Source organism: Catharus ustulatus, unplaced genomic scaffold (genome assembly GCF_009819885.2).
Source record: "Catharus ustulatus isolate bCatUst1 unplaced genomic scaffold, bCatUst1.pri.v2 scaffold_73_arrow_ctg1, whole genome shotgun sequence".
Lineage (NCBI taxonomy): Eukaryota > Metazoa > Chordata > Aves > Passeriformes > Turdidae > Catharus > Catharus ustulatus.
In genome coordinates, this window is record NW_024879543.1 from 81,387 (window position 1) to 103,500 (window position 22,114).

Here is a 22,114-nt window from a genome sequence, read left to right on the forward strand (position 1 = left end):
TGAGATGGAGCTGATTTGCTGTAAGGGTGGTCAAACATTTCAGGTTACAAGGCATAAGTATCAACTGTTATCTTTTTTGTTACAGGTAAAACAGATTTTCAGTGTCAGGACCCAAGGAAAAAGCATGAAACTGAGCTGAGGGAGCTTTAGGCTGGAGATCAGGAAAATGTTCTTGCCCCACAGGGTGCTGGAGCACTGGAACAGGCTCTCCTGGCCAGTGGTCACTGCAGCAGGAGCTCAAGAAGCATTTGGACAACACTCTTGGGCACAGGGTGTGATTCTTGTGGTGTCCTGTGCAGGGCCAGGAGTTGGACTCCATGACCCTGATGGGTGTCTGCTGACTCAGCATATTCTAACAAGCCAGGCTTCATTTCCCAGGGTGTTTTTTTCTGAAAAGTCTCTTTTCCTTCCTCTAAAGACTGAACTTACCTAGCAAGTATTAACTTCAAATTCTCCCTCTCCATTTCAGTGTAGCCAGGCCAATCAGTCTGAAGGGTTTGAAAGAGATGTTCCTTCAGACTGTAGGAATTATCCTTCATATTCAGGTTGGCTACCTACAGGCAGACATTTAAGAAAACAAACCTTCATTATGGTTGCTATATGCAAACTACAGAAATCCAGTTAGTCCTGAACAGCTGTTTGTGAGCACCCAACTGGAACTGAACAATGTCCTTTGGTACAGAGATGAATTATTCCTCCTATCACATGAGCTTTAAGCTCTATTAAAGTTTCACCAATTGGAAATAACCCAGTATCTGTATTCATATCTTGCAAATGTTCCTTTCGAAACAACATTTGGTGCTACAATGTGTAAGGAGAGGTGGTCAGGCCCAGCATCCCTCCCACTTCATGTGCCTGAGCCAGGGTTCATTCCTGCAAAGTCCTGCAGTGAGAACACTGTGCACATGGCTTGCTCTATTCCTTTGACAATAAATGAGGTTCATATCTTCCTAAAGTCAAATACAAAATCTACTCAAAAAGTTAAAAGGAGGTAGTAAAACCTAAAGAACACTAATATGAAAAGTGCTTGTTTAGACTTCATCACCTGAAATCTGCTGAGACTTCCTACTGGGATGGAGATAGGAAAAGTCTCCATCAATTTGAACTCTACCACACAGTAAATAACTCAGCACACCGCAACCATGTCTCAAAATTTGGCCATTTTCTTTCTTTGAAAACATGATAAACACTGATGTTTCTCTGATGGTTTGTGTTGGTGCCTGTCTCATCTAAGTTTAAAAAAATTGTAGAAGTAACAAAGATAACAGAATCAGGAATTCATGTCTTAAAAGCAGAACTAAGGTTGTTTTGGAAGGGAAGCAAATATCTGAGTCCATTTGGTAAGCCAGTCTTGCATTCAAAACCGCATCTTTTTGAATTATCCTCCCCGGACATTGTTCATAGCTAAAGAGGAAATATTCTGACATGATATATTAATGTTTGCATAATTCAGCAACAGCCATGGGGAACAGGGAATATTTAAAAAGGAGAGTTTCTTATTTATACAATAGAGGAACAAGTAAAAATTAAGGCTGAAAGAACAACGTGGTGGTAAAAATTGCTGGAACAAACTGCACAATCTCACCTGCTGGAGGATCTTGCCAAGGGTACCCTTGTCCTTTTGCCTGACTCCATCTCTCTGCAAGCGGGCGAGTAACTCTGGCTTCTTGTACGTCCTCAGAGCAAGTAAATGAATCACCCTGTCCCTGTAGGGTCGGCCACAAACAGCAGTGCAAGGATTCCCTTCACTGCCTGCAGGCTTCATGGGCGTTGTTTTCTTCTTCTCAGGTGCAGGATGGGAAGGGTTTGGTTGGGCTCTTTTGATGTCTGCTTGTTTTCCCAAAGGAAATAAAAAGAGAAGAAGAAAGGTCATAAGGGGAGTTTGGGAGAATGCAAGCAAGTTGATTTAAAATGATGATGGAATTCTTGGGGACAGAGCTGAACTTGCATATCCCTGTGGATCCCTTCCAGCTCAGCATATTCTCTAATTCTGTGACAAAGCCCAATCCCTAACTGGTACTGCATGGAGCATGTTGCAAGGGCACCCTGTACCCTACCAGCAACCAGACCTGTCTCACCTGAGCTTCTCAGTGCCAGCCCACAGCAAAATTTGCAAGCACAAATCCCACAATTATCGTCACTACTTCCAGTCCTCAGTCCCAATTCCTGAATGCAAAATATTCCCTTGGGATCTACGTAAACTATCACCAATCATCATAGAAATCATCATTCACACGTGAAACAAAACATCCCCAATGAGAAATTTGTGAGTTTAGTTTTATCTCTCCAAAATGCCACAATGCTGCTGCCTTAGAATGCTCTGCACTCAGCTAAGGCAGAGCAAGAGCTGCACTTGCAGTGGCAGGGATGTCCCTGCAGGCAGTGACTGCAGCACAGCCAGGTGAGAGCCCCTTTTTCTCAGGGCAGCTGTGCCTGGTTCAGCTCACTGATGCAGGCAGCGCCACTGAGTGCCAGTGAGGGGAATATCCACCTCCTGTCTGCCTGGAGCCAGGCTCCTTGGGGAAACAGTGCTCAGAACAGGTTAGTGACAAATGGCACCACCTAAGCACATTGTGCTTTGTGGACAATTATGGAATCCATGGGAAAGATGATTTTCCTTTCACTTTCCTTGAAAAGAACCCAAAAGTATTGTGGCAATAGTTACTGAAAAATGACTGAGACAAAAAATTAAATCAAGCAGAGTTTTCCATATTGGCCCTATGAAATTCTAGATGGGACTTCCTCAAGTACATTTTTGGTCAATTTTGAATGAAGTTTAATGGATGAGCACAGTACCTAGGTACGCCAAAACCCAATTGCAAAACCAACACATTAGCTACCAAGCCAGTAAACTTAAGGGCATTAGGTAGTTCAAACCATGACTACAATGCTCAAAATTCCAACCTGTCAAGCACTATGGTAAGAAGGAAGGACTGGCAGGCTTTCCAAGAGGAAAACAGGCCAATGGCTGAATGCAGTGACAAGAGATTGCAAGGCTTATCTGACGCCCAACCACCTACAACTGAGATGTCTGAACACACCCCTGTCCCAAAAATATGCTAAAAAAGAAAACTACCAAGTTGAAAATCTTACAGACATTGAGCAAAATATGAAAAGCAACCATACCTCCAAGTGGGTTATACAGTTTGGCAACCTGCACACTTCCAATGTGCGACGCCTCACTGGCATTTAGCTAAAAGGAAAAAAGAAATGTTCTGTAAAACCATCAGCCAACACTCCATTCCTGGTGATTCACCGGACCCTTAATTTTAAACAAGAGCTCGATTTGAAGAGTTTTGCTGTTCCATCACTGAAACATCTGCTCTGACACAATTCTCCCTCTGACAGTAGCCGGCTGCAAAACTGCCCTGAGACAGCGACCGTCACTTGGCCTCCAGTGCAGCCAAGTGTTCAAGTAGCAAGTCATCCTTTCCCAATTGCTGGAATTTATAGGCACGGGCTTGCCTTGAAATCAAGTGCCTGAGCACAGCTGACCTGGCCAGAGCTCAGATGACAAAACACGAGTGTTTCCCAAGATCAGAAAGTTAGGGCAACAAAAACAGCCTACTGCCACCCAACTGCTTCATTCTGAAGGCAAAATTGGCTGACAGTGAAGCTAAGAAGTTATTCATCCAAAATTTGCCTGAACTTTTATTGAAATAGGAGTATCACTTTCAAAGATCTGTAAAATCAATATTTCAAAGTCTTTTAGAAATCCCTCAATATTTTGCTTGTGACACTCTTCATCCTTCATCCTTGTCACTGTCATTTGCACTAAGTGCTGCCTCAACACAATTCTACTAGCATTTCTGTTTGAATCATCAGTACTGGCAGAGTTTAGGACAGGGACTGGACATGAAGGGGAACAGGGAGTCACCTGAACTTCACATCCCTTTACAGAATCTTAATGAATGAGTCTGCTCTAGGAGCATCTGTGCATTTTATAGAAGAATGGGAACAAATCACATCAGGTACCAAACCCATCAGCTTGGATTACTCATGCAGCTTTTCACTGCTTGTTTAGCCTACATTTTCTCCCGGTTAATGAATTTAATTACCTTTGTAATTAATTCTTTAAGCAGTATATTAATCATAGGCAGTATATTCATCTTAAACATTGTAATTTTCCACCTTAGAATGTAGGTAGGTGGGTACCTTTTGGTGATCTATTGTTAGAGTTGGACTGTTAGATCCCCAAAACTTTTTGTTTTGCTAACCCTGATACCTCTCAATGAACAAAGCCTGTGGGCATAAAAGGCTGGACACCTGGAATCTAGACTTCCTAGCCCTCTAAGAACATGTTGGAGTGACCAAAGGACAAAGAAGAAACTAATAACAACATTTCAGCCTCACAGCTCAAAACTACTTGTCTGGGAAAAAGATACTAAACAGACTGAAAAATGTGAACTTATTAGCATGAGAATAGGAAACATCAATACCAATAAAAGTGAGAATGCCAATTAATAGATAACATGAATGATGTAATTTAAGACCAATGGACAGGAATTTCTTTGTGCTTTAAAAATGTATCAGTAAGTGGAAAAGCTTTGAAAGTGGCGTGTATGTGGCTGGAGTTCTCCATTATGCACCAGAGCTGGGAATAAAGTAATGGCCTACTATCAGTAGTGAAAACAAGTTACAGTTTGAGGGTTTCATTTATCCTTGCATTTCTGATGACCCTGGTATAAACAAGGAACAATGACAATTCCAAGCATTTTTACCAAGACCCATTCCCAGAGCATGAATGGACTGAATGTCACAGGCTGGGGAAGCTCCCACTTCCACTGGCAGCTCCTCAGACTCATCCCTGGGAGTCGCTTCCCCCGGGGCGGCCGCCTCAGAGGGGCCGTGGGGCACCAGTGGGGCCCAGCCCTGCCCAGCTGGTCCCGCAGGGTCAGCAGCACCTGGCACCAACACCATGGCCAAGCCCCCGGCCAGTGCCAGCCCACAGAGCCCGACAGCCGCCCCTCACCTGCTGCTCCTGGCACCTCTGGGTCACCCTGAGGGGCATCGCAGCGGCCGTGGGGGCCCTGCGGGATGCAGTGCGGTTTGGGGCCCTGCGGAACACAGTGGATCGTGCCCAGGCCCGCAGCTCCGCCATCCCGCTCTGCCTCGGCTGCTCCCGCTGCCACACAGCCACTGATCCTGCAGCAAAGTCTGGAAAATGTACAGTATTTGTTAGGAATGTGTGTTCTTTGTTCTTTGGCCTTTCTGGCTTTCAAGGCTCATTAACAAAAAAGGAGATTTTTCCATGAAACAAGAAGTAGCCAACAAGCTCTAAGTGATGGCCAGGCCTTGGAAAGGGCAGGTTCCTTGTTGGCTCAATTGCCTTATTAATGTGTAGGGATTGATTGGCTTCAGTGGCCTCAGACCAAGGGAAGATTAGCAAGGCTTGGGAAGACGAATGCACCTCAGATGGAGGACACAAAGAATGCAGAATTGATGGGCACAAGGACATTTGGTAGAACCCCCAAGACAAGGAATAAATTAATAAAGACAACACAGTAACTGTGCTCAATCAGCTCTGGCTGGGTAAAATGTCATTCCAGCAGGGGCAGACCATGGCCACCCACTCAATAAACCTCTCACTAAGAAGAGGAGAGAGACTGAGCATGCAGACTAATCAGCATGAGAATGCAAGAGGGTCATTACCCAACAGCAGAGAGAATACTAATTATGAAGACAACTAGGTAACTTGCAGTCAATCAATACAAATAGTTTTGTGGGCTAAAATTCATAAATACTAAAGCGTTCTGGAAACTACAATGCTGGCTTTGTGAATTTGCCACTGAGCCCCCTGCCCCCTTTCTGCACAGAACTGTAAATATTTACCTCCACTCAGTGCGTGGATCAGCCTCTGGAGCAGCGGGTGCCAGATCCAACCAATGTGGAGCAGCACTCGCTGAACGCTCTGACACCTCCGCTCTCGCTGCAGCCGCGGAAGGGTCTGAGCGGTCCTGCCGTGTGCTGGGGACAATGGCCACGTGTCCTTGGAAACGGGGAGTTCCATGTTCCAGGCTGGGTGGGATGTCACATGAGGAGCTGGATGGACACACCCAGGGCAGAGGGAATTCCCAATGGGCACAGGGGGGAATGCCCTGCCCTGTCCCATGACTGACTCAGCTCATTTCCAAGTGCAGGAAGGGGCGCTCCGGCCACCCCAGTTGCTGCAGCCGTGCAAACCAGGGATAATTAAGTGTTTCTGCACAACAGTGCTGTACTTGGCTGTCTCTGAGGTGAAGGAGCAGCTTAACACCTCTCACTAGGGCAGCAAGGTGCAGCCTCCCAGCACTGGTTGATCCTGCCATGGGCTGGGCAGTTCTGTGAGGCTTTGAGCACGTACATGCTCACTCAAATATCATCTCTTTGACAAAATCCCCCCAGACATTTCCTCATTCCAGTCTCCTAAAAGGAAGCAAGCCAGCAACATGGGCCTGTGCATGCCTTGTGCTCTGCTCTCTGCTCCTCATGTGCTCTGCAGGAGGCACTGACAGGGAAGAGCCATCACTCACTCTGAACAGAATTACAGGCTGATGGTTGTGCTGACTGCAGGTGGCCATTGAAGTTATTGACACATCTGGAAAAATATTTTATAGTCAGCTTATGATGGTTTTACTTCCATTTTCTCCATACCCAAGCTTACTCCTGGTTTCAGTCAGCTGGCACTAGGAAAAAAACCAAACAACCTCTTGTCCAATCATTACAGGGAGAGGAGAATAAAAGGATGTCATTGAAAATGTGTTGAATATGATAATCCAAAGCTCCTTTTCCATATCACAAAATCTTGTCTTTCTTTTCAAGACCATGTTCATATCTGGCCAGGTCTGGTCTCCTGGCTGCCACGCTCACAAGGGCAGTGTAGTTTGGGGAACAGAAAGGAAGGAAGCAATTTGTCAAACAACAGAGCTCAGATCTGTAAGAGAACTATGTCCCTTTTAGGGAATGACTGGATGGTGTTGATTATGGATCCACAGTTATGGAGTATTGGAATTCACTTTGTATGAACCGTGAAAGAATCCAAGGTTGTAATGATTCACTGGAATACAGAATGTTAAAAAACCTTTTGATGTCTTAAAAGGCATTGACAACTCCTGCTTGGGAGTTACCAGATTTGACTGAGCCCTTTGCACTGTTCATCCACGAGTGCCTTCAACTTGCACAGTAGCTCCATATTTAGGTCCAAGACTGGGAATGAAGGAAAGAACCCAGTAGAAAAGAGCGTATTTCTCAAAAAACAACTAAACTATGTACTCAGAGCAGGAGTCACCACGATCTGTGAGGGTGGCTGCAAAAAAACTTTTGGGTTCAGAGTATTGAGGGTTTAAGTGGCAAAAAATAAAGGAGAAGAAACAATGGAATTGGCCAAAAAATAAAAAACATTAATGGAAAATAAAACAGGGGTGATGTCCAGGAACAAACTCTCAGGACCCAAAACAAGGGGGATGTGACAATATACACCCTCGGGGGAGAACTTTCTGGAACTATGACCATATAAGGGGGACGAGTAACCAACAGGGGAACAGAACTTCAACCAATTAATGTAATAACTCTCAGGACTGTCGGAAGAACACTTAGGTTTGCCCTAAGTTAACAAATGTCTCACAGGGCTTGAACTCAACACCTGGTTCTTTCTTGGTGAAATCTGGCTGACTCTGTGTCCCAGCCAGGCCAACTCCCACATCTCCCCATTTCTGTTTAACTACAAAAATGGAACGGAAAGAACTTTGCAAGACACTTTGAAAACAATCCAAACAAATATGGAAGAACTAACAACACAACAATGAAAACTGTAAGGATTAACAGTCCTGTTTTAACTGTAGAAAACACACAACCTTTTAATCCCCAACTTTTAAAGAGTTCATTAAACCAGTCTTCATCCTCTCTTTGGAGCTTCTTAAATCCTTCCCTCCATACTTGGGTACTCTTGTGAATAGACTCGCTGTGGCTGGAGATGTTCATGGAACACATCCCCTCAAAGTCCTCCCAGCCATGCCCATGTTCCAGGAGAAGAAAGTCTATTGCTGCCCTGCTCTGCAAGCTGCTGTGTCTGATGGTGTCTACATCAGAGCAGGCCACTGAACGCAGGCACAGGGTATCTTGCTTTGTGGCTTCCACCAGAGTTACCCACACCTTGTGTTTTGGCTGTGGGACTCCCCAGCCACTGGCCAGGAGCATGGTGTTAACCAGGCTGAGGAAGGTGAGCAGAAGCTTCTTAGTGTCCATTGTCAAAAGAGCTCTCTGGTCTGGGTTTTGAGGCTGTGGTCTGGTGGTTTCTGTCCTGGGTGGACTTGGGGGTTCCTCTAGTGAATCAGGTTTTAGTGATTGTAAGCAGGGCTTGATGTTTTTCACTGGGATCCACTGAGGTCCTCTATAATTGCCTTTGCTTGGTCCCTGATGATGTTAAACATCCTTTGGAAAGCATGGGCATTTTGATGAAAGAAGGCGTGGCTGAGCTTTGCTTGCTCCAGGATGTTCGGCAATGTTGTTTGCACAGCCATGGCAAGTGTATCCGCTTGGGCATTACCTTGTGTCAGTGGTCCGGGTAAGGAAGTGTGGGAACGGATGTGCGTGATAAAGTAAGGGTGCTGCCTTTGGGAAAGAAGGAAGATTACATTTTTAAGCAAAAAATACAACTGATCATTAGCAATGTATTTTAGAAATATTTTTCAGACCTTTCAACAATTCCTGCTTTAATTACGCCAAATCTGTAATCAAATTAAAAGGAACAGGTCAATTTAGAAAATGCTCTATTTACTGCAGTCAATTTACAGTTTGGGGAGAGCCCTCAACAATCTCGATATCTGATTGCCAATCATTAGTTTCAGGGCCTTGCGAGGTTATTACTGACTGATGAGATTTTCCTGACCCATCTGTAAATAGTGTGAGGGCTCTGAGAGGTTGATGGATTTTAGAGGTTTGGGAACTAACTTGAAATTGGAAGGCAATAATCTGTGTTTGGGGTAGTGAATAGCAGTTTGGCCTGTGTAATTTTCTATGGCAATTTGCACGATGGCTTTTATGATCAGCTGGGACATCATTTCAGACTGTGTAGTGATTGTCTTCTCTGGCTGGTGAGAAAGGAAAACCCATTCTGAAATTAATAGGAGGTCAGGTAACATATCATCCCATTGAAAAATTAAGACATAAGGCTGGGGTCCCTTTCCCACAATTGCTACTAAAAAAGGCAGCAGAGGGTCCATCCAATGTGCCTGACGAGTCCATATCACTTGGGATACCTTATTCAGTGCGTTCCTTGCCTCTGGTGTTAGGTGTCCGGAAGAGTACAATGCTAAATCTCCTTTTAGCAATGTAAACAATGGATCTTCATTTGAAATCCTCAACAGGGGTCTTACCCAGTTAGTGGTCCCAAGAAGGTTTTGCATGTCAAGCAAGGTCCACGGGTTTTCATTGAGCCACAGATGTTGTGGCTGTATGGTTTGTGCCAAGATCCAGTATCCCAAACATTTCCATGGGGGAGTTCTTTGTACTTTTTCCTCTGAAATGGTAAATGCTGCCTTTTGGATGGCTTTGATGGTCTCTACCAGTGCTGCATCCAATGTTGAGTTGTCCTTGGCAGCGAGGAGGATGCTGTCCATGTAGTGGTAGATGACAACCCCTAATGATCTTAATAAATTGTCCTTGGTCCTTTCATCCTGGACTTGTTTGTCCAGTGCCTGCCTAACACAGTCAATGAATTTCATCTAGAGCTCTGCAGGCTCTTGCCTGATGTTCACATAGTCCAAAGTAGGGTACTACCTTCAGGTACCTGGACTAATGCTTTCTGGGCCATGCTCTTTACATTGTCCAGTACCTGCCTGGGAATGTTTGCTGCTTGATTGTCCGGCTGGATACGCTGTCCCTCTGCCGCCACGTGGTCAATGATTAATCCGCTCTTGCCTCATCATTAACATACTCTGCTATTACTTGATTAAACACACGTTTTCATCCCCCTTCCCACAAAGTGTATTCAGTGGATGATAAAAGCATAGTCATAATGTATTTTAAATCATTAAAGATAGGAGGTTAAGGCAGGATGTGACCAAAAGTATCTATTCTATCACCATCTGCTGAGAACAGGTGGGGCAGTGATCTTTATCTCTGTAGGAGATATTCTGCTAATGGGCCATCCATTAAAATCCACAGCACCCCCAGCCCTGGTGTCCCGTCCTTACTGACTCTGTGAGCAGCAGCTGCCCCTTGAGGGAGCACAGGAACTCCTGGGGGGAGCAGCAAGCTCAGCCCGGGTGGGGGTGCGGCCCCCTCGGACCCGGGGTCCTCCACGGCTGCAGCGGTGGGCGGGCTGGGCTGGGCTGGGCTGGTGCTAGACTGGGCTGAGCTGGGCTGGGTTGGTGTTAGGCTGGGCTGAGCTGGGCTGGGCTGGGCTGGTGCTAGGCTGGGCTGAGCTGGGCTGGGCTGGTGCTAGGCTGGGCTGAGCTGGGCTGGGCTGGGCTGGTGCTAGGACTGGGCTGAGGCTGGGCTGGCTGGTGCTAGGCTGGGCTGAGCTGGTGCTAGGCTGGGCTGGGCTGGGCTGAGCTCAGGCCTGGCTCAGGCAGGGCACAGCTCAGGCTGGGGGGTTGGCCGTGGAATTATTTTTTTCTTTTTTTTTCCTCTGAAAGAGGGAAGCAGAAGTTGTGACACTGTGGAAATGTGAAAAAAAAATTCAGCATCCCCAGCTGTGGGGGACGGCCCCAGCATCCGCCCCCAGCCCCGGGACAGGGACAGTGGAGCTGGGCTGCCACCTTCGCCCTGTCCCGTGCTGTGCTGTGCCAACACCAGGGAGCCAGGGGGATTCTTGTTCCTGCTACTCTGAACACAGAGAGCACAGAACCGCCAGGGTGCTCGGGGCTGGAGGGGGCTGCTGGAGGTCACCCAGGCCAAACCCCACTCAAGGCTGAAATTTCAGCATCCAAATGCCTTGGCAAATGCTTTAACATGCAATTCACATGGCACAAGAAAATCTTTCCGAAGGATGGTTTACTGCGTCATTACATTTTTACTTTACTTTAAAATGTACATTTACTCTGTGATAATTGATAAAAGATTCATGTTAATCATAAAAGTATTGGGGTTTGTACGAACCAGAATACTAAAGTCTGAAGTGAAGCACAGACACTTGATAAAGGAATAATGTGATTAAATTATTCTGTTTTAAATCCCCCTGTTATTAATATTATGTTTTCTAAATAATTTGTATCTACTACCAGTCTGTAAATCAGACTTTCCAATGGTCTGATAGATTTTGCAAAATCAGACTTCCTGCCTTTGTTTTATCAATGACTGCCTATCTACAAAGTACCAGAACTTCCCGATTTCTGCCAGTTTTATCTACCAAGACCAGATGGTTATCTAGGAGGCTGATTCCCAGAGACTTTACACAGATGTTGATTTCGGCCACCACTGCTTGCCCGGCAAAATTATGACAGCAAATACCAAAAAGTATTGATTACAACTATAAGAAGAAGCTGCAAACCAAGGTTTGACAGAGCGTAGAGTGGGCAGTGACCCCTCACGTCTCCCCAGCGCTGCTTTGCTCTGTCTATATACAAGAAAGCAATCTAAATTTTGCTGAATATTGAGACTTTTGTTTCTCATTTATAACAACTCTAATGTACTTTTTTACACTCAGTAAATAAATAAGACTAAATAATGCACTTAAGCCTGTCTGTATTTTCTTTTTATTAGAGAAAGAAGACCATGAAAATAATTTTCATACAGTAAAAACATAGTTTAGAAAAACATGACAATTTATCTCTGAAGCTTTAACTGGTAAAATTGAAATGCTGAAACTGCACTTGGAACAGTACGAAAACCATTATGAAAGTCACTTGCACAAACATCAGTGCACAGGAAATTCAAAAGTGAGCACGTGAAAATACAGATTCTTTAAAAGAGAATGGGGAAACAGAATGGAGAATTCACTCTTTCACGAACATATCCATCTTACTTGGCAGGAGCACTCCTTCCTCTTGCTTTTTCAAGGCTAATCTTCTTGCAAAGAAGAATGACATCGACAAGGCAGAGAACAAGCAATATAAGACCCAACACCTATAAAAATTACCATAAAATTAGTTCCTCCAATCAATCTCAAGCTTTTACTGCAGTGACTCATCAGGGGAGCAGTAAAGACATCTTCCTAACTTGGTTCTGGCCTTGAAAACATGTGTGACTTGAGACAGCTGATGAATTTAATAACACCCACATTTACATCCCATCAGCATTTCACAGAGCTGTCTGCAGCCTGCTCTGTTTGATGTTTGTGTCAGACCTTGGACATAGTCTGGTGCTCTCCTTGAAAGCTAAGCTAATGCTGCATTATGCCAGACAATGCTTTTATCCTAAATGAAAGCCCTTCTGTCCATCAAAGGGTTGCTTAATTAATGAGACTGGCCCTGACAAAAGTCAAGGGGAAAGGTCAGTATTTGTAGAAACAAGCCCAGCAGGTAAATTCTCTTCTCTGAAGCTCTGAATGGGAAACACATTCCAAATTGAAGAAAATATACTAAATTATTTTAAAAATAGACAATCTCAGGCAGGTAAACAGAAAAATGTGTTTGCAGAAGAGCCACTGAGTTAACTCACTCAGCTCCTGCCCTTCAGCCCCATCCCACAATGCACACACTGAATTATCTGATCAGGGGAGTTATTTTCAGGAGAGCTCTTGGCAGAGCACAGCTCAAGGCAGTTTGTGCCTCAGGAGAACAGGCTGGGGGTCACTCTGTCCCTCGTTCCACCAAAACCTGTGCTCTCAGCTACCTGCTCAATCTCCTGCTCCCACCTTTCATTTCTGTGGACTGTCATAACTCAGAATATAAATTCCTAGTCCAGCACAGTTACTCTGTCAGAAAGTCTCCTTTTTGCTTAGGATGCCATTGACAGTGAAGCCATCATCTTTCCCCCTCATCATCTCTTAAGCTGAGTTTCAAAGACCTCTGTGGGAGGTTACAGATTTCTTTAGTTGTTTGACACATTCCAGCTTCTTTTGTACTTCTAGAGTCTTTCAAAACTGAGGGGCTTTCTTCCCCTCCTTATTGTTTATTAATGTCAATTACGTTAGTTGCCATTTGAATTAAAAATATCAGTTACTCAAACTATTCAACTGGTTTGATCTTAAGAACACAAAATTCTTACAATTCTTACAATCATATGAACAAAACCTCTTTTCAACTGACAGAATTCCTCAGTTTGTGTCAGAAAAAACAATGTACATGCCACGAGGGAGGTACCAGTGTGTCTGTTAAAGTTTCAACTCTTTTTAGCAGGACTCTTGGCATTTTTTCTCAAGTAATGTAACCAAACTGGACAGTCCTAAAAGAGCTAGGGTTTCTCCCACCTAGGATTTCAAGCTATGCTAGCAAATGTAGATTACTTCAAAACTCTAGAACTAATTTTCAGTGTTTTCAGTACTTCTCTGCAGTAATTCCCAAGTGCTGCATCATCTTTAAATAACCAGTGATGTGAGGGTTATTTTCTTTTAGTGAGATACACTGAATGTGTCATGTTTGCTACTGCTGAGAGTGTTCTTCCAAGACAGTTTGCATGGCCCTACCACAACGTGAGTACCAAGAGGTTCAAATCACTGCACTGTAAGAACTGAAATTCATTAACAATGTTCCTACTTACTCCTCCAGCCAATGTCCCTTTGTTGGTCTTGATTATTATTGCGAACAAGGACACAACGAGGAGGAACAACGCTGCAATCACCGAGTTCAAAACATCCTGAAACAGCCAGTGGAAGCAAAATATTTATTCTGAAATACAGGCCTGAAGGAGAACGTGGAGAGTTCCCAACACAGAAGGAATGGTTAAAAACGGCTGCATTGCCATGAAAACAGTTACAGCAATATCCATGTGAGAGGACACTGACACCCAGTGGTCTGATGGTAAGAAGAGCATTTCTAGTAAAATTTCTTCATTTTACCTTTCTTCTCTTGTTTTTATGTCAAGTTTTTGCAACTTCGCTACACTTCACAGACTGAAGCAGCAAATACACGTACAAAAGTGAGGTAAGAGGAGAACTTGTTAGCATTTGAGTGAAAGGGTGTGACTAATTTTTGATGTGAAGGTGTTACACCAACAAGGCAAACAGTGCCCGTGCTGGGAGGGGCTGTTATCGGATCCAGCACAGCCATCCAGGAACTGATGGAACAGAACGCTCCATTAGGAAAAACTGCCTCAACCTCCACAGAACACTGGGGCTTGACTCACGTGTACAGAAACAATCACTGAGGCAGCTGACAATGTCCCCTGGGACAGGTGATCCTTCCTGTTTACCCAGCGGCCACAACAGCCAGGGGACAGCAGGACCACAACCAGGGGACATTGGTACTCGTGGTCAGAGGACATTGGTACTGACAGCCAGGGGACATCAATATTCACGGCCAGGGGACATCAATACACAGAGACAGGGGACACTGGTACCCATAGCCAGAATCCGTCAATATTCACGGCCAGGGGACATCGCTACTCACAGCCATCAGTACTCACAGCCAGAGCACCCCGGTACTCGGAGCTCACGGGTACTCACAGCCAGCGGCCAGGAGAGGCCCCGAATCCGCGCGTCGAGCCTCAGCAGGTAGAGCAGCAGGAACAGGACGGTGATCCCCGCCTCCATGCCGGCCAGCGCCGCGTAGGCCTCGTGTGACCCCGCGGCCACGAAGCAGAAGAGGGCGGCCAGCGCCACCAGCTGCGGGACAGGAGGGGCCGGGGGTCAGCGCCGGCTCGGGCCTTGCCCGCGGGCCCCAGGGCCGCCCCCGGCCGTACCGTGCGGGAGATCTTCAGCGAGCCCCGCGGCGAGCGGAGGAAGGCCCGGTCCACCTCCAGCCGCGCCATGGCGGCCGGGCGGCCCTGGCGGTGCGCGGCGGGGCCGGGACCCCGGGACGGCCCCGGGAGCCGGGGAGATGCCGGGGCCGATGACACAGGTGATGGCGGGGCCACTGCTGGTGCTGAACCAGCCCCGCCTCAGAGCTCCGGGGGGAGAAAGTGATGGTGCGGCGGCGGCAGGGCCGGGGCGGGCGGGAGCGGGGTCCGGCGCGGCTCCGGGCGGCAGCGGGGCTGGGCCGTGCGGCGGCGGGCGCGGCCCGGGCTCGGGCCCGGCGGGGCGCGGGCAGTGCCGGCCCCGGCCTCGGCCTCTCAGCGGGCCCGCCCCGCGCCGCTGCCGGCCCTGAGTGCGGGGCGGAACCACAGGGATGGGACGGGAAGGGCCGGGCAGCCGCCCCTGGGTCCGGCTTTGATTCTATGCGGGCCCTTGGGATGCACTGGAGCGGCTCTGGGGGAGCAGGAGCTGCGGCAGACCTGGGAGCGGGATCAGACCCTGGAGCGGGATCAGACCCTGGAATGGGGTCAGACCCTGGAGTGGGATCAGACCCTGGAGTGGGATCAGACCCTGGAATGGGGTCAGACCCTGGAATGGGGTCAGACCCTGGAATGGAGTCAGACCCGGGAGTGGCTTCAGGGGAGCAAGAGCAGGGTCAGACCGGAGCTCTGACCTGGTGTCACCGCCGTACCCATCCCTGCCTTCCTGCCATGTTTGGCTGGGTGCTGGGTCTTGTAAACTCAGCTTGGGCTTGGACCGGTTTTTTACCGTGATTTGTGGTGTAAGGTGCTTACTCTGTAATCTTCACCCTTATCCCACCGGGCTGTGAGCACTGCTCCAGCTGGTCTTTCCCAAATTCATTTTCCCTCTGTGCAAACCCACTGAGGAGCAGCAGATGTAGGAAAAATCTGGTGAAAGTGTCAGCATTCGTTGGACTCTGGGCAGTGTTGGGGACAGTTCCACAATGTGTCTGTTACTTAACCCAATAATTACCTAAAACCTTGAAGGTTGATAATTTCAAACATAGTCATATCAAGCCATAGGGAACCAAAAAATGTCCTGGAGGGTCTCACATTAAAAGGCTCAGTATAACTTACTTATGAGGACCGCTTTGTTTTTAACTGTTGTTTATTTCCATTCTAAATAAGCATCTGATTTTAAAAAATGCTAGAAAGAGAATTGTAAGTATTTGCATTTTGTTCAGAAAACAAAGTGGAAGGTGTAGCCTCTTTTATTGTAATTCCATTCTAATTTGAGTGTGTGTGTACTGGTAACCATAGGCCACAGCTGTGTCAGTGTGTAGTGGTAGGTCTGTCACTGGGTCATACTCTGTGCAAGGCTCCGCTGAAAAATTGTAATAGAATTGTGAGGGATCTATGCAAAAATTGTGAGGGCTTCTGTCAGGACAGGTGGCAGTTTGGGTTCAGTGTTGCATGTGTAGCCTTGCCATTGCCTTATATAACCCCCCTGGGCTAGAAGGTTTTTTAAAGACAGTTGAAAAAGAATTCTTTTAGTTGTTAAGTGTTCTGAAAATAAAAGCATGATCCCTCTTCAGATTTAAGTGATCTATATAATGGATGCTGAAATGATTACTTCAGCTGGCACTTGTTTTAGGTTGGGAGTCAGGTCTGTGAGGTGCGTTGTGGCAGAGTGAGGAGCAGCAGGTGACCCTCTGGAAGCCCTGGGCTCCTGGGAAGGGGAAGGAAGCTGGAAGCAGGGCAGGGGCTGGCTGTGGGGGTAGCAGGGAGGGGAAGAGTGGTGGTCTGGGAGAATGACAACATCCAAATGGATCCCCAGTGCCTTCCCATGAAATAATCTCTTCCCAGTGTAGGGAGCTGGCATGCTGGAATGGGCAGGGTGCATTTCTGTCACACTGCTCTGCCCACTGTGGGTCTCAAAGTGACTCTGTTTTTCACCAGATCTGTATCGAGGGCAGCACTGCAAGTGGAAAAACAAGATGCCTGGATTATTTTGCACAAACTACCAGCATTGAGGTCCTGGGTACACATTTCTTTGTCCTTATTTCCATCCCTGAGCAGCTGCTTGTCTCAGATCCAGCATGTTCTGGGGTGTGTGAGAAGGGAGCAGCAGGGGCTGAGCCAGGGGCTTGCTGGGGCACCACCCCAACTTTTCATTGTCAGATTGCAGCAGAGAAATGTAGATCACATGTGGTATGTACTGGATGCCAAGATACCAGTAAAACCTGTGAATCAGAGTTTGTACCTGCATAAAACAACAGCAACCCACAGAGCATGGGCATGTTTGTAATGGGGGATGTGGCGGGGGCTTTGGTAGATTCTATGAAGGGGCAGGCCACGAAATACTATACTGGGCCTGGCTGCCTAACATAATTGTGGGAACCAACTATGAAGACATGGACATGGGATACGAAGACATGGACTTAGGCTACGTGACCGGAGACACAGCCACTGACAAATGTAGCTGTAATTGTAGTTGTGATTGAGGAAACCAGCTGGGAGGTAGTGTCCTTGGACCGTTGATATGAAGTTAGATCAAAAGAAGGGAGTATGGGCAGCTTGGACGCCAGCATCCGGGGGTCCGGGAAGTGGCTTTGACTATAGGCCAGGGTCCCACGCCAGCTTGCCAAGCTTACGTTATCATGTATTCTCGTGATCAGTATACACAAACCAATTGCTGCTAGCATATAGACGTGTGGACAATAGCCACAAGCCAATCATATGTAAGCACAAAGCGCGTGAACCCTTGCTTTGCACTATAAATGTAACCCTCAGATGCCCAATAAACTGAGCATTGACTATACCTCCAAGAGGCTTCGTCTTTGACTCCGAAACGCCCTCTCACTACAGAGCACCATGCAGCAACTGACCCCCAGCAGCAGCTCCGGACAGCCCCAGCTCCCCTCAGGCACCCCCGCACCCTGGGAGCTCCCGCCACGGGCACCGAGCTCCCGCTGCCGGGGTCCCCCTTGTGCAGGCCCGCCTGGAGCTCAAGCGCCATCTCCGATTCCCGCCTGCGCCTCCTCAGGCGGCAGCGCCGCTGCTTCTCCTCCTGCCGGCCCGTGCCGGCCCGGGCAGCTCCCAGCCACACACGGGACACCACAGATCCTGCGGGACACCCCAGATCGTGTGGGACACCCACAGATCCTGCGGGACACCCACAGATCCTGCGGGACACCCACAGATCCTGCGGGACAGCCACAGATCCTGCGGGCACTCGGCACCCCCACAGCCCGGGCTGGGGCACGCCCGGCACACAGCAACCCCACAGTGCCTGCCTGGGGACAGCACCCTCAGCACCCCCACACCTCACGGCCATGGGGAAAAGCTCTATGGGGTGCCATGGCCGGGCTTTAGGAGCACGGGCTTTAGTAGCCACCTAATGTGGCTTCTCTGAGAAGGTGCTGGAACGTTCCTCCCCGTCCTGGCCCAAAGATGGGCCCGCCGCTGGCAAAGACCCGAGCCAAGCAGCGACCGCATAAACAGCGACAGCATGTTCGAATAGGAAACATTAAAAAAAAAAATAAAAGAAGCAACGCTTTTTGCACAGCAAGTATCTTAAATATACTAGAATATATTTAAGTGCAGAAGTCACCTCGCTCTTCCTTCCCGTAGCAGCTCTGGAGAGGAGCTCATGACGTTTGTTTTTCTGTCAATGTGCTCCTGACGGGGCTGAGGATCAGCCCCTCATGGCGGGACCGAAGCATTCAGTCGTTTCAAAAGGCGATTTCACTCCTCCACCACCGGCTGGGTAGGTCCCTATCTTTCAGCAGGCCGAATAAAATGCCCTCTGAGGTCCCTGTGTAGCTCGCACTTGGCCTGAAAGCGAGTGCAGGACGGCGATTCCGGCGCTGAGGGAACACACCGCCCGCCCCACACCGCGGCCCGAGCGGGGCTGGCGCTGGGCGAGCGGGCAGTGGTTAAAAATGTCTGTGGGTCTGGCCGGGCCGGGCCGGGGCAGGCGGAGGAGGGGCTGATCCCCGCCGGCCCCGCCGCTCTCCCCGCCCCTCGCTCAGGTGCCGGCGGCGGCTGTCCCGTCCCGCAGGTGCCGGGCCCGGCAGCCTCGGGGAGGAAGCGGGGGCGAGACGGCATCGCTGCCGGAGCGGGGTTTGCCCTGGGCAGAAGCGTCCTTCGGGGAGCGGGTGGGATGCGGGGCTGCCCGCGGTGCCTCCGCCTTTGCAGAGCATCCAGGCGTGTGTGTCCCCGCGTTTTGTGGGCTGCTGGGGCGGGATGCGGGAGCTGCTGCGGTCCCGAGCCCGGACGGGTCGGTTCAGGTTCTCCTCAGAGTGCCTGTCTGATTTTAAATGTTCTCCTGTATTTTCACGGAAGGCTTTTTCCCTCATTTTCACGAAGTCGTGAGCAGAAACTGGAGCGAGTGTACACACTGGAATAGAGGGATGCTTGTGCATAGATATAAATTAGCGTGACCTGCACATGAAAATGTCAATCTGTGTAATACCTTGATTTCATTCCAGCATATGTACCTCAGCAGAAGCTGACTAGAGAAATTCTCAGTTGTGTGGTATTCTGTACAGATTTTCTTCTGACAACAGGAATAGCAGCATAAACATTTCCTGGTTTGTCTTTCAGCCAAGGAGAAGTTCAAACTGCAAATGTAGGCACAAATCAATTAGGAAAAAATATGCTTTTCCTCAAATGCGCTGGGAAGGGGGAGTTTTTGTTAACCTTAGTAATACTTAAATGTTGCTGCCAGTCACTGAGAACTGAAATGCAGTCACAGCGAACATGCATTTCCTAGAATCATGTACAGCTCTGAAGTTTTTCCAAAGTACCAACTTCTCACTTTAGAGTGAGTTTAAAACCTCATTTGGAATATGTCATCAGTACAGAAGATGCTTCACAGCTTATTTCATCAACTTGGTAACTGAGCTTTGGCTGCAGTGTTTTAGAAAGCTGAATAATATAATGACGCTATATAGGAAAAATTTATTTTCTCTGGCATCTTGGAAGAACAGAGAAAAAAACCTCCAAAAGACCAGTCTGGAGATAGCATTTGTTTCCCTGCAGATAAGCTGCAGACCTTTGGTGAAACATCTTAGATTCTTTGATTGAGCAGCATGTGAGATGTGAGACTGAAACTGAAAGCTGGCTTCAGTTGCTTTGTCCATATCCCTTAATGGTATTTGTGCCCAATAGCACAATAGCACAATCCTGCAAATGAAATAGTGTGAGCATGTCTAGTTTAATTTCTCATGTCAAATCAGAAAGACCAGCTGGACAAGTGTGCTCCAGGTTTCTAATAATCTGGACAAATTGTAATGTAAGGACCAAGTCTCTACTTGTTTACCTGTGTATCTCATGTGCCTGCACAGCATCAATAGATGGCACCTTATGTAATTGACTTTATTTATTTTTTCCTACACAGCCAACCATGTGGCCTCGTCATACAATTGTGTGTGTGGTGCTCCCACAGGGGGTGAATCAGTGCCATCATATTAGTATTGACTGCTAAAATGCTATGGAGGTGCCATGGCTTTGTCTGGGCTCCTTAGTGTGTGATTTTAAGTCTGGAGTGTTACAAGTCTCTGACAGAAAAGAGCAGTTCACAGGACTGGCAGTGAAATCTGTGCTCTTGCTCACTGATTACTAGTCCATATCTGGAAAAAAAGATTCAAAACTGCAGGCACCTCAGTGACCTGTGTGAAGTCAACTGGCTGTGTCTACTTAATTTCCCTGGAAATAGAGTTCCCCTTTTTTGGTGTATCAGGTGGTAAAAGAGTCCAGAGGTGGCACAGCTCTCCAGGGGCAGGGCTGTGCACGCCAGGTTTGAGTCCCCACAGACAGAAACTGTACTACCCTTGCACTGGGGAGGAGGCCTTAGCCCTTTGTATATAAATTTCACCATTTAGATGTCTACTTCAAACTCAGCTAGCTAAATGCCATCATTTTCTGCCATCACTGGTGGGGTGGGAGTGGGCACCTGGAGGAGCTGTCCAGGGGTTACAGTGTTCAATGAGCTGTTCTGAGGTGAGCAGAAGGGTTTTTAACCAAGGGTTTAACATCTCGCAGAGTTTGGAGTGGGCTTTTGACTGCATCTGGCAAGGATCCCTTGAAGTGATGTTCAGATCACTTGGCAGGAGTTTTGCATGATTTCTCTACCTCGCTTTTTCGTGTCTAGGCATATTCACTTCTTATTAGGGGAACAAGTGGCTTTTGAGGAAGGTAAAAGCCAGAGTCTTTGTGTACGTGCCACAGCTTTAGTCTAAACACAGATATGTTGGTTTAAAAATCCCACTGTTATATAGGTAGTACTGTAAGATGGATGTGATCCCATTAAAAAAAAAAAATTAATGGAACACATTGTAGGCGAATAGTCTTTGTTTAGGTATGGACAGGAATGGTGTAGTGAAATGAGAGTCAAAGTTTAAACATCCTTACTCCTGCTAAGTAGTGTCTTCCTTAATAAAGGATGCCAGTGGAATCAGATTTCAGTATGTAGCAGTTACATTCCAGACTCACTGCCTGGAAGCTGATCTTGATTTTTGATATTAGCAGATTAGTTTGCCAGTAATTAGTCGTGACTTCTTATTCTCCAGTCAGCATAGCATAAACGTATATAGAGCTGTAGTATTTCTTCATCTGTGAGAAGAATCTGTGCCTTGATACTGCAAATGTTGGTCTGTTTTGTTTTAAAACCTTATGAAAAGAGTATGTATTGTCCAAAGCCATCTCTCAGAAGACTAGGAGAAACATTCTGGGGCAGGATTTGTTTTCCTGGAATATCTTTATGGACTGTGTCAGCATTCATGCTAATTAAGGCATTCAAGCTGTCTGGTCTTTCATTGATGTTTTGCCCATGTAAGGATTTGTGATTGATGCCTTTGGATGTGCACATTTAGATTTCTATTAAAATGTGGACAGCCATCTCTTCCAGTTTCCAGTGTCTGATTGTCAGAGAAGTTAGGCCACAGTCAGCAGTGAGATACTAATTCTGAGCTCTATTTATATGCAAGAGAATGATAAGATACAGCAGAAAACATAATTTTGACTTTGACATTGACTTGCTGTGTGACCTCAGGAAAGAAATGAAATCATTTTTCTGTTGCTCTCAAAGAGCCCCCTTCTCAGCCTACCGGATCATTTTTCTTAAACACACAGAGGTGCAAGTGTGTGTGAAATTATTTTCTCAAAGCAATTGAAAGACTTCATATTAGTGTGTCATGGGTTTGCAGCTCAGAAAATGTTTTGCTGTCCCTGTGCCCTGTCAGTGCAGAAAGGCAGAACTGAGTGCTGTAAAGCCTTTGAGATGCCAAGGACAGAGTAGGAAAGGCTCTCACTACTCTGCAGTTTGTCTTGTAACTAA

At 47.2% G+C, this 22,114-nt stretch overlaps 1 protein-coding gene across 1 annotated transcript; it reads right to left on the minus strand.

The window, feature by feature from the left end:
* Nucleotides 1–11,912: 11,912 nt before the first annotated feature.
* On the minus strand, nt 11,913–14,867 carry LOC117011515 (chemokine-like factor). The gene is made up of 4 exons (XM_033086925.1): nt 14,761–14,867; nt 14,525–14,683; nt 13,621–13,716; nt 11,913–12,045 (listed from the first exon to the last, which is right to left on the minus strand). The coding sequence occupies exons 1-4, from the start codon at nt 14,827–14,829 to the stop codon at nt 11,941–11,943; spliced, it is 429 nt and encodes a 142-aa protein (XP_032942816.1). The 5' UTR covers nt 14,830–14,867; the 3' UTR covers nt 11,913–11,940.
* Nucleotides 14,868–22,114: the final 7,247 nt, after the last annotated feature.